The 13,097-nt window shown below is 35.5% G+C and overlaps 1 protein-coding gene across 2 annotated transcripts in view; it reads right to left on the bottom strand.

Annotated features, from left to right (window-relative positions):
* Positions 1–13,097, bottom strand: part of PCCA (propionyl-CoA carboxylase subunit alpha) — a 369,304-nt gene that overhangs the window by 185,724 nt on the left and 170,483 nt on the right. For both annotated transcript variants that reach the window (XM_082366113.1, XM_082366112.1), the window contains exons 13-16: positions 11,623–11,766; positions 10,189–10,263; positions 5,902–5,970; positions 4,072–4,147 (exon numbers count right to left, since the gene is read on the bottom strand). In XM_082366113.1, the coding sequence (XP_082222239.1) occupies positions 4,072–4,147; positions 5,902–5,970; positions 10,189–10,263; positions 11,623–11,766 (364 nt within the window). The remainder of the gene's footprint in view (positions 1–4,071; positions 4,148–5,901; positions 5,971–10,188; positions 10,264–11,622; positions 11,767–13,097) is intronic.

Genomic DNA, 13,097 nt, shown 5'->3' with positions numbered 1-13,097 from the left:
ATAATGGTATTGTGGTTTTGGAGGAACATAATCTTACCCTTAAGATGCATTCTGAAGTATTTAGGAGTGATATGTCATAACGTCTGAAACTTTCTGTCAAATAGTTCAGGAAAAAAAACAGGAGAGAAGGGTGAAGGGGAGGGAGAAGACAAAGAAAGGAAGAGATGGAGAAAAAAAGCAAATGTAGAAAAGCTTAACAATTCATCTAGATGAAGAGTGTGCCAATGTGTAAAGTACTACCCATTCATCTTTTCTCTAGGTGTGAAAATGCCTAAAATTAAAAAGTCTGGGGGCTATGTATCAAGAACCACCTCCCGCTTTTGAGCTAAAAAAATAATATAAATTTCAATATGATGTGTATATATCCACGCCTTTCTCTGTGCTCATCCAAACATAACTAAACATACTTTAGGACAAGAAGGTTTTAACTAAAAGCTTGCATTACTCTCCAAACTGCTTTTCTACTTTAATAATACATACAGACATGACTTCAAGTCACAGCTGCGCAGTATTTTATCACGAAGATATGTCCATTTGGTGGACACTGCGGCTGGTCAGAATTATGGCTACTACAAACAAGGCTGCTGTAAATGTCCTGTAAACAGCATCTCACAATTCAGTCTTTTAACACTATAGGGTAGATTCCCAAAAACTGAACAGCTAGGTGAAAGGACATGTACTTTTAACACCTAGTGCCAGTTTATCTTCCCCGAAGACAGCAGCAGGTCATACTTCAGAGATGCCTGAGTGTGCCCATCACCTTTACTTCACCAGCATGGTAAGTTACCAGTCTTTTTAAAAATGCTGCTCCTCTGGAGGAGTCGTTTTAAGGAAGCACAAGTAAAATATTCTCAAAAGAGTCACCTATGAGTCCTAAAGCAGTACTCACATTACTTTCAAAGGACAAAAAGGGAGAGGTGTGAAAAGAAAGATACCCTCTCCACCTCTGAATTCCCACTATACTTTTTTCACTCCACTATTATGGCACCTATGAATTTATATTACACTTATCTTATGTATTTTCCATACCAGGTATACTAGAAACTCTTTGAAATAAAGATAGTATCTCTCACTCATTCATTCACTCATTCAACAAATATTTATTAATCACCTACCATGTATCAGGAACTGCTAAGCACCAGTAATACACAAATAAACAAGATAAACACCATCACTGCCCTCATGTACCTAATACTCTTATGGGATAATCCAACATTTAGCAATTAATTATACAACTAATGCTTTAATTACAGTGATGGTAAATGCTTTGAATAAGCAGTAGAACGGGGTGCAATGAAAGCATATAACTCAGCACACAGTACTGGGAATGGCCTAAAATGGGCTTTCAATATGGCTTATCCGTGGTTTAATAAATTTCACATAACACCAACTGATTGACAATGATTTATGACATACAGTTTTTAAACCTGTGGTTTTGCAACTGTAATGAGAGAGGGAGAAAAGAAGATGGGAACTAAAGTTACTGAACTCCACAAGGCAGTACTGTTGCCAAGCCCTTCTACATACCGAACCTCATTTAATCCTCACCACTAATTTATAAGGCAGAGACTTACACTCTATCTCGTAAATGTGGAGTGTGAGATTCAGAGACACATAGTTACTAAATGGCATCCAGGACAGGATATGAATCCAGGCCTGTCTGATTTCTTTCTATTCTATCACAGTAAATCAAAGGTAGAAATTTCAGACCAAGCCTGGAAAAATCTATCTGCACAGTAAAATATATTTTGCTTTACACATGATACATTTAAAGTTAGGAGAATAATAGCAAGCCTACTTTGTATTTAAGTCACTTAATTAAAAAATATAGTGACTTGTGTACTTATACATAAAGTATAATAAGTAAATTAGTGGAAAACACGTTCATTTAAAAAAAAATACATGAAGGTGTATTCTGTAAATATAAAAGAATATTCCTTTCAGAAGCCAGACACAGTAGAAGAAAAACTTTTAGGTGGGACCAATGCTAATTTCATATTTTGACAAACTGCCCATATGCCATGCCACTATGTTATACCAAATCAAAGTTTAATAGAGATATGATACGACAAAGTATTCTTACCCAGATTGACTATCTCAGATTCATGAATTTACCATTCAAGCTCATTAGAATGAAACCTAAATTAACCACCATCTAATAATTCAACAACCACAATAAAAAATTCAATGATAGGGCGGCGGCGGCGGGGGCTGGTCGGGGGAACATACAGAAAACTCTTACAAATACTTTAAAGGCCTCTGGGAATAATCTTGCCAAGTACCTTGTTTTTGTCTATGTATGTATAGTTAAACACACACACACACACCCCCACACACCCGAATTAGATGTGTGTTCCAAACATGCATGAGAATAATTTTGTGGCAATATTATTTCTGTAGGGCAATAGACTTCTCAAGGCCTACTTAACCAATGTACAGCTAAAATATGCATCTGCTGCTTATGGTAGAACACAGCAGAGTTATAAAACCAGAAAATACTCTACCGTTTAGGCTAAAAAGGAGCTAGAGAAATAGCCAGAAAGAATATGAAGGGAAATTTTCAAATTCTTAGAGACTCTGGATGTTAATGGTACTTCTTAAAATTACACCTAGGTTCACTTGAAAGCTTTCCTTTCGTGGATGGAGGTGAATCACTACCACATGAGATTAGATACAATCACCATCACTAGTTAACAGATGGGAAGAAAAGAGGGTGACAGTAAAAGGGAAGGGAGGGAAGAAAGTTCTCCTGACCTAACAAAAGAAAAGCTGGAAGAGAAAACATGACAACAAGTGAGGATTGCATGACTTATCTACCAACAGATGAAAATTAGCAGGGCAAGGTAGATGTGTAAAAACAGTCACTAAATTGTCCTGGGCCGCTATTGTACAGTTGTCCAAACTGTCCACTGCACAAAGGAAGTTGGTCAAAGGGGCAAAGTAAGGGTTTGGCATGCTCCACTGCTAAGCTGGGCTCCCTGTCTCAGGGCTAGAGTCATCCAGAGAACACAGCACTTTTTCTAATTCACACGAAGTTGCAGTCGCTTGTCAAGACTTTCGACCTACGGGCTGTATCCACTCAAAAGGAGGCTCTTTGAAATTGCAGAAAAGCTCCATGTGGGCTTGAGACGGGCTGTGTAGTCATATTCCACCGCCATCCCACCCCTTCGGCCTCCAAAATATAGCCTCCCAGCCTCACTGCTATATTCAGTGAGCCACCAGAAAAGAGCCAAACTATACAGCCGGTCTTTCTTACGGATGTTCTTAGACCCACGCTATTCATTCACAATTCAAGGTGAACTTATATTTCACACTTCAAATTTGATATTAAACTCCATTATTCTGAAGCTGATGATAATTTATGTTGGGCTAAAGTAAAACGATCTTTTCATTACTAATGAAAGTTGCTAATAAAATTTATACTGTAATTTACTCCTTAAGGGAAATAAGTATAACTTTAATTATTTAAATTTAATGGCTCCTCCTAATACCATTATCACTACACACCCTAAAGGCTTGTAGGATCACACTTTGTTACACATTAGAATTATCCTGTATGCACGTGAGGTAAGAAAATTGCATTTGCTAGAAAATATTTTATAGTTTGCTCTAATTCAAAGAAGCAAAGAGCCATTCCCTCTACTCTCAAAGTAGTCAAATGTGGGTCACTATGGTTTAAATCTCCATACATTTTTAAGTTTCATACTTCAAAACTATACAAACAAAAAAACAAAGACAATAATAGAGCAAATTGGCTGTCAAGCTGCACTAGACAATAAAAGACTCCAGAATGAAGAGTCTATAAAATACTAAATGCTCATCCAGGGAAAGTCATAAATCATAAGTTTAATTAAGTAACTTAATTTCAGATGTATATGGAAAGTATACGATTGCTACAGAAAATGAAATACCTATTCTTAATTAGTATGTCAGTTTAATTCAAGTTTTTATTTCTATTTAAACGCATAGTAAGCAAATGTTCTATCGAATTCTCTAATTAATAAATCTTCAAGCTGTTTTCTAGACCTGGACTCAATGTATAATAACATGACCTCAAATGTTTGTTTTTACCTCGAATAACATAATTATCCAGTGCATCTTCCATTCTTTTCAGTGCTTCCCTTCTATCAGAACCATATGTGATTAGCTAAAAGCAAGCAAACAAACAAAACAGTTTATACAGATATAGGTCAATCTATCTATCTATAAGTCAAACATTTCATCCTAGTAAAAACTAAAATATTTCATAACAGATTTCCAGAATACATTTTGAAATTTCACAGTGGTTCAGTTTTTAGTATAAACTATGTCAATTAAGATTTTTTTAAAGTAAACTAATATTAGAATCAAGCTATTTCAGACTTTTCTCCGAGATTTCACTATCACAGAAAAGAGCTATTTGAGGCAAACCAAAATGTAACAAAAACAAGCATATAAAAATTTAAGAGGAAAGATACCAAAATTGTGAACATTGAGGATGGGATATAAACATCTGGGATAGTGGAGGATTAGGCAAAATCTGTTTTTTCTCTCCCTTCAAATATGACTCCCTGAATAGCTAATTTTACACATAATATAGCACAGAAGCAAAGGGTTCTTGTATTAGAAAAACAGAAAGATCTTACTGTTCTATATGATTTTGTGCCTATTTATATGTGTTAGACCTTTTATAAATTAGCAGTAAGAACTATTCGTAAAGTATTTTTCTGGTTACTATGTTAGTCCATCTATAGTTTCCAATTTTTTAGTACATTTAATTAGCTGTTCAATATCAAGCCAGGTTGAAAATTAATTTGCAGGCCATTTTTCTGAACAGAAATGTATTCATCTAAAAATGGAACCCTATATCTATAATATTTTATTGTATTTTTTAATTTTTTAATTAAATAGTGTTTCTCTAACAAACAAAATACCTAAAGTTCACTTTAACAATATTAGTATAAAAACTTAAGTGAAAAAAAAAAATGAAAAAATGGGTTGTTTACTACAACTACAGAAAAAAGTACACTTGGAAGAAAGAAAAATCTTAAGAAATAGGGCTTGGGAATTCCCTGGTGGTCCAGTGGTTAGGACTCCGAGCTTTCACTGCTGAGGCCTGGGTTCAATCCCTAGTCAGGAAACCTAAGATCCCGCAAGCCACTCGTCATGGTCAAAAAAAAAAAAAAGAAAGAAAAAGAAATAGGGGTTTGGGTAAAGAAGTCATCCTTCAATACAGGTCTATCACTTTAGAAAAAAAAGGATATTCTAAATAAAATCCAGTTTCAACCACTACAGTAAGAATTTTACACTTTATAAGATCGTAAGATTTGAAAATGCCAAAAGATCTAAAATTTTAAGTAGACTGGTTAATTTATTCTGGAAAGTCAAATTTCAAAAAGGGAGCAAAAAGACATCTTATAGTCTTACACAAAATTTAAGTATCTTAAATCTACATAAATTAATTAGTAATTCATAAAAACTGAAGAGAAAAGGTGAAAAGTCCTCTAACAAACACAGCCTATCACCTCAACTCCTTGACATCACCTGCATTCATACTTTCATCTTGGACAATGTTCACTGGCCAGAAAGCAATGTAACTCCTCCCTGCAGTGGACTGGGTTGGTGCCACTGGTTAGCTAAGCTTGTTACTGTGGCGGCTGGGGTGATGGGGTGATGGGCTAATTTCACTGGGGAGGAGGGAGTGTTGCCAACTAACATGATGTCGAAATTTCTCTTAAGAGAAAGAAAAGCTGCTCAGCTTTCACTTTTCCATCAGTGGCCATCATTATTTGTTTAATTATAGCACATGATTCAGATAAAGTACCCATCCCAGACTTTTTTTTTCCCCAGACTTTTAAATTATATATGTCCATTGTCTCTTCAGAGGAAAACTGAAAGAAACCATTAAGAAGTCGAACTAACTTTTGAAATCATTGGATCATAATAAATGCTAATATCACTTCCTGGCTGGATGCCACTATCAACGCGGACCTGGGAGGAAGAAAGAAAAGAAAAGAAAGTTCATATTGTGAAGCTATCTTTCTAACAACAAATTTAATTTCCACGAAGCAGATGGATAATTTCAATCTCAAATAACATTTCAGCTTCCAGTAAGTAGAAAAACAACCTAAAAATATAGAGACCAGACTATCTTGATCTGTTATTATACAGTACAACACATATTTTTTTGTTCTCCCACTAAACGAAGGAACTAAGAAAGAGCAAAAAAAATACCCAAACAAACAAACAAACAAAACTTTATACATCACTTTCGTGGGATGTGTTTGTAGCTATTTGACGGTGTCTTCCAACTGAAGGAGAGCATGAACGACGCCCCTTCTAATCACACTGCCCACTCTACTCTTCCGGGAGCTCCAGTGCGGACCCCAGTCAAGCCGTGCAGCAGGACCCGGGAGCTCTGCTCATCAGCTCCATAGGAACACTGGTCCTGTGGCTTTCATGTCTGTAACACTTTCCTTTCTTGCCTCACCCTCTCAACTGTAAAACGCGGTTTTTTTCTGTTACTGTTAGTCCCCTGAGACCTTAATGTTTATACAGCTTTTCTCATGGCTTTCCTTTGTAAGGACACAGCCCCAATTAAAGTTCTGATTTTGTGATTTTCACGGGGAAAAAAAAAAATAGCACAAGTTCAAAATATTCTTTTGAAGAACCTGATTGCTGTTAACCAGCCAACAACTTAGTCAGTACATCGCTGATTCTTGTTTTCATCTCCCTGTTTGATACCAGCAGTAAGGCACAGAGGTTAGCCATGTAAAACTTTAAAATGAGCAGTTGCTGAGGATGAAATATTTATTAAATTATTGTGCTTAAGTTTTGGAATCTGAAGTATTTAAAAGCTAATCAAAATAGTTAAGATAGTCCAGCATGTCCTAGGGGGTTTGAGGATAGAAGAATTTAATGGAAGCTGCTAGAACAGCAGGACTTTGGTGCCCAACATGGTAAAGGGGCGGGAAGAGAAGAGCAAAGCTCACATAGCTCTTCACCTGTGGGAAGAAGCCTCCCTAATAAACAGCAGCTCATCTGTCTGCAGCAAGGCAGAAAAAGGTCAACACAGCGGCTGTTAAGCCTTTAATATTTTAATTTAGGCAATTATCAAGGGACCACATGTAGAACCTCTTGTCTAGGGTATCCACATGAGGGTTCGATGATGGCTTTATTATACGATGACATCAAAAGATAAGCCACAGTTTCATTCTCTTAAAAGAAAATCATACTGTTATCCTCTTTGTAAGGTTTTAGAAGATAACATTATCACATACCCAGAGTGCTTTTATTTCTGTATTTGCAAACAACTCATGAAATAATATGGATATTTATATTTGCATTCACATTCATATATGAAAATCTTCATTCTAAATGAAAATCATTCAGCACACTTAAAACATATATTTGGCTTTCTATTTTCTGAAAACACACTTCAGGACATCAACTGAAGTTCTATGAAATTCACAGTGTTTATAAAAACTATAAAAGAATTAATGGGGCAGCTGTGAAAGCAATAATATCAAAATCTACCTCCTAGACACATTTAAATTGCCCCAAAATGACAACTGGTGATCAAGTTACATAACAGAAAAGACATCTCTGAACTTGCATTTTTTTCATTGTAGTAGCAAAAAGTTAAAGAGCTAATTTTACCACCATGTATTATTTAAAACCATAGCATGCTTGCTAAAGCTGTGTTTAAAACTGAGATTGGTACAAGTTCTAAAACTTTTGACTTAAAACATATGCTACTATTTGCTACATAAACTGCTGCAAAGCTAGTGTGGAACTTTGATGTTCAACCCACTAGTAAAATAACAGACAATAAAGAATATTTTTTACATTCTCCTATAGTAACTTAAAACTTTAGTTACCTTGAATAACATCACCCTAAAAGTTAGGTTACCTAGGGCTCTTAGATATAACTACGTCTTTGTTATTTAATAAAATTATCATCACAGAAGGTATGTCTTTTTAATTTAAAAATATATACGGTAAAATAAAGATGTATTAAATATAATCAACACATATCTTTGTATAAGCAAATCAACATTTCCAATTTAAAACTGTAACAAAGCATGAAAACTCTGACTTACAATTTACTGTCTATGCAGCTTTTTCCAAATGATAATCAGAATTCAAAAAAACGTCTAACAATGAATTAAAATTAAGTCTCCATTCCTCCACTGAAACAAAGCCTATACCAAAAAATATATTTTAGCTTTTGCACTAAAAGCTTTAAGAATAAAGTCAAGTGGAATTGTAACCAAATTTCTAAGCAGAAAAAAACTGCAGTCTGAAAAAAACAAATTTACAAAATATAGTGATCAAAGATAAGAAAATCTTCATCTTTGCCACATAAGCAAATAGGAGGCTTAGAGAAGAATGTGAAAAACACAAACCAGAAGTTAACTCTGAAGTATGTATTCTTGTGATCAAAAACGGTTAAGAGCTGCAAAGGATCTCCTGAGTTAAAACTAATCTAGTTTAAGAAGGCAAGGAAGAAAAACTACCACCACCACCACCCAAGCACCTGTGTATGAGTCTCAAACCATTGCTCAGAAACCTCGGGCATAATTTAAATGTCTTTCTTCACACAGTGGACCCTGTGAAACTATCAGCCAGCTCCCACCCTTCATTCTTGATTCACCTCTCCCCCTCAGCACAACTCCCAGCCCGCCATGTCTACCTGACAAGTGACAGCCCAATCTGATTAAATGCTTCCAAGGGAGGGGACTCATGGGCCTCCATGACAGGCCAAAAGTGATCACCATGGAGATACATAATTACAGCTGTCAGCGCATCTACTGTCCTGCTGACATCAATTTGATTGCTCCCAGCAATAATGATAGACAAAGCTTAGTGTGCACTCTCCCGCACCCAATCACTTTATCTATTCCTTGGTCCATTTAGCTGACATGCAACATTCACACAAGCAAATAACAGCAGTAAGCAGAACATTTAAGGCATTTTAATTGTTTTTTCTTTCTATGGATGGCTCACAACTGCAAATGTTATTACATAAAGCTCCTGCTGCAGCATTAATTGAAGAAAGATTTGGTGGGACAAAGACTGTAGGGGGTACGGTTTGTCCATTATCACTTGTACTTTCAACAGGTCTCACGTTTGAAAATTGCAAATTGCAAAAACTTGCGAGGGCAAAATGTTTGACATCCTGTTAGCTATTACAACATGGTGAAAACTTCTAACAACTAGAGTAATCATTATGAATTCTTATTTAATACTTTTTTGTTTGATTAAAAAAATGTTTAGATATGTCCCTATGATACTTGTTTTCTCATCTGCTATTTAACGTCACATAATGCCTGTTAAATCTTTACAATTTTTCTTCTGCCTTCAGGCTTTGAACACAGCATGGAGTCTCCGAGCCTAGAAAGGGTCAAGTCCCTTTAGAAAGCACATGGGCAAAAACAATTTAAAAAGTGAAATAAATCATATATCCAATAACATCTTCAAATTTAGAATTCTTCCTGTAATCTTTCACCATCTTCATGCCAGTAATCAAACTGAATAATCATATTCACAGATGGTACAGCCTTGTCATCCACTAGCTAACATAATGTCATATATATACGCACTTACTACCTTGATTAAGATAAAGGGTATGTCCTTGTTCTTTTCATGCAACAAGAACTATTTAAAGAACAGCTATTAAACACAGAAGAAGTATAAATACAGTGGACAGCGGTCGCCTTTCTTTAAGTGGTGTACACAATACGTACTTCTTAAAGGCTTTGACACTTCATAGAAAGAGGTACACTTTGTTTTCCTTAATCCATTTAGATTAACGAGCTGATTCTGTGCTTGATTTCTTGACATCTGACTATACAGGGAAGCAGGATTAGATTTATTGAAAAGATTAAATTGTAACACGGAAATGTCATTTCCCATTCTTAAGATTCCATGAATCTTCTTCATTATGACTTTCAAAAGAACTGGGAACACTGTAAGCTATCATTTATTTAGAAGTCAGATGTCTCCAGACTTCCCCTGTTAGGTGAATTCTGACTTTCCTGAACATCATACAGTACAAAATATGAAAAAACAAAAAACTGTGATTCCCCATGAATTTCACTTGTCATCCAATTTACACCCTTTGGTGTTGACATGCTTTAACATAAAAGTGTGACATAAATCAAGATTTTTTAACCCCTCACTTGATATTACAGCTTAATGACTTACACCAGGTAGATGTATTGGTTCTTGGTACTGAGACAATCTCCCAATAGACGGTAAACCAAAAGACTTGTAGGGGTCCTGAAAGTTCAAAGGACAGGAAGCACAGTCTTTGAAATATAAATCAGCACAAGTAAGGTTAAATATTTATACAGTGAAGAAGCATTTATAGGCCTATTTACCAAATCACAGATTTCAGAATATTACTGTCTTATCCTCACTCTAGACAACTTAGAAATGTATTTAAAAATCAAACAGAACTGTAAGCAGAATTTAGCCTGACCTTGATCATACTTTATTGAAATTGGTAAAATTCCAACTTTCTATAATCTTCTTAGAATGCCTTGGGCAAAAATAAAATAACCTAGGAGCTACATCAAAACATACTCAAGTTCAGAACAACAAATGTAGTGCACTAAAGATATTTGTTTTTCTTACTCTCAAACCAGCTCACATATGGTAAAATTTGAGCATTTTAGTTCTTCAAACAAAGGCCTGAAAAGTAACTTTGAATGTGCTACTAGATATATGCTCCATTTATAAATATCTTAGATCAGAATAGTAAGTTCAGTGTTATAACAATAGGAAAGAAAAGAATACCACTTAAAATATAATATAACCAAGCCATAGATATTTCTCAAGATCCTTAAAAAAATTTCAAAAAAACTTCCAGAATTTTTAAACACAGATACTACTAATTTGTTTTTTATTTTACAGATAGGCTTCGATGTCTAAAAGTAAAAGATGGTATAAATGTTTCCTTGCATTTTTGTTTTAACCATTTGAAAAAAAGCATTTTCAGATGTTGACTGCTTTACCTGATTAATTATAAAATAAAATTAAAGTATTAAACAGAGTTTTTGAGTTAAATCCATAATTAAAACTATGAATTGAAGCTTTGCAATTTAAATTTTAGTTGTTATTTTTACATAATCATAAGAGATAAAATTATTAGGGAAAAACTGTTGGAAAAAATTTAAACACTGAATTAACAACTGATGTATAACTAAGGTAGCTCTTTAAAACACACACACACACACAAACACACACACACACACACACACACACACACACACACACACACAGAGAAACAAATGCCCCTTTTCATTTCGAATGTGGTTTGAAAATAAGCAAAAACAAAAACCATGGTCCATTCAAGCACAACAATATTTAACTAATGCTTTCTTGTTCCTTAAAATGATTAGTAGCTATTCCTCCAACCAGAAAAAAACACATGAAAATTAATTAAACTCAATTCTTTAAAACTATTTTGAGTTACGTTAAAATGATCTAACCTTTTTTTCTGGTTCATTTATGGATTACATAATCAAATACTTGACACAAGTTATAAAACCCTAAGTTTACCTTGTGCTTAGCTATATGTGGTCCCATAACTCAGGACACAACCACCATCCTTCCTCCCAACATCATTCATTTTACCTCGGCATAAACCCGACATTCAACTGCCCAGCCGCTGATGGGAATATCAGCTTGTTTGTGCCTGAGAGGGTAACCCTTGGCAACACGGATCATTTCTTGGACTAGGTCCAGGCCAGTAATGCATTCTGTGACAGGATGCTCAACCTGCAAGGCCAAGATGTGCCAGTCAATAGTTGTAGGAAAAGGTAAATAAACAGAAATAAGAACAATGTCAACAATTTCTGGGTAAAATGAGGTTAATTATATTTAATATTTAATCATATTTGACTATTTTTTTAAATTTTTATTTTATTTTATTTTTCGGCTGCGCTGGGTCTTAGTTGTGGCACGCGGGATCTTTAGTCGTGGCATGCATACTTCTTAGCTGCGGCACACATGCAGGATCTAGTTCCCAGACCAGGAATCAAATCCGGGCCCCGTGCACTGGGAGCGCACTGGATTGGTGGTCTTACCCACTGGACCACCAAGGAAGTTCCCATATTTAACTTTAAAATGATCTAAGAGAATAAAATTAAAGAATCAACACCATATAGTACAAAGCTGGGTAAGAAAAATGACACCCCAAAATTATCTGTAAACTATCTGTACTACTTTTCCCAGTTTTTATTTAGATGTGGTCCAACAATGTTTAACACTTTTAATTTTGAGACTAATTCTTACCTGAAAATTACATATTTAGCTACAATCCTCAATGTGGCTGATAATTAACCTATTCTGCTACACTTAGCATGGCATCTATAGAGGCGGCTTATGATTTTCCAAAGCACTGGTCTCGCCTGAGTTTCACCAACTTGCATGCTTTCACTAACCTGTCCTGACAAGCAACCAGACTAGCGTACTCTTACATCAATGCGGCGTAGCAGAAACGAGCAGATGGGTCCTGCAGGTTGTTCTCCCTCCAGACCTACGTGGGGAGTGCTTAGCATGCACCGTAACAAAACGGAGCCAGTGAAATCACGGCTCTCTCAGCAAACTGCTGATAACTACTCTGGACGATGCTGTCATGGGGATCCCTGGCCTTCCACACTAGCACACGGGATACACATATACAAAAACACGCAGAGACATACAGGGATACTAACAGACATACACATCCTTATAAATCTGATCGACTGCTTACAAGATCCTAAACTTAACTGAGCTAAAATAAAGCCACTTTGGCACTGGTAAAGAGTAGATAATCTGTCTGTCATGCAAAACCTTGAATACATTTTGAAAATTTAAATTAAATTTTGGCCACATCTGCTGCTTTGATACCAATTTCTTTTCTCATAAAAACTACGCATGTTCTAAATGCACTTCACAATAGTTTCTTTATCATGACATGTCATATTTCATACACTCTGACACGGGAAAAGGTCAATGAACAAACGAATTGTCTTCCCATCTTCAACTACGCTAATTGAAGGACAGGACTTAGTCATTATAATAATCTTGAAGCTTATCATAAGCAGACAATGCCATGGTCTTTTAAA

The sequence above is a fragment of the Balaenoptera borealis genome (assembly GCF_965194805.1).
Source record: "Balaenoptera borealis genome assembly, chromosome: 18".
Taxonomy (NCBI): domain Eukaryota; kingdom Metazoa; phylum Chordata; class Mammalia; order Artiodactyla; family Balaenopteridae; genus Balaenoptera; species Balaenoptera borealis.
This window is presented reverse-complemented; position numbering and strand designations above follow the sequence as displayed.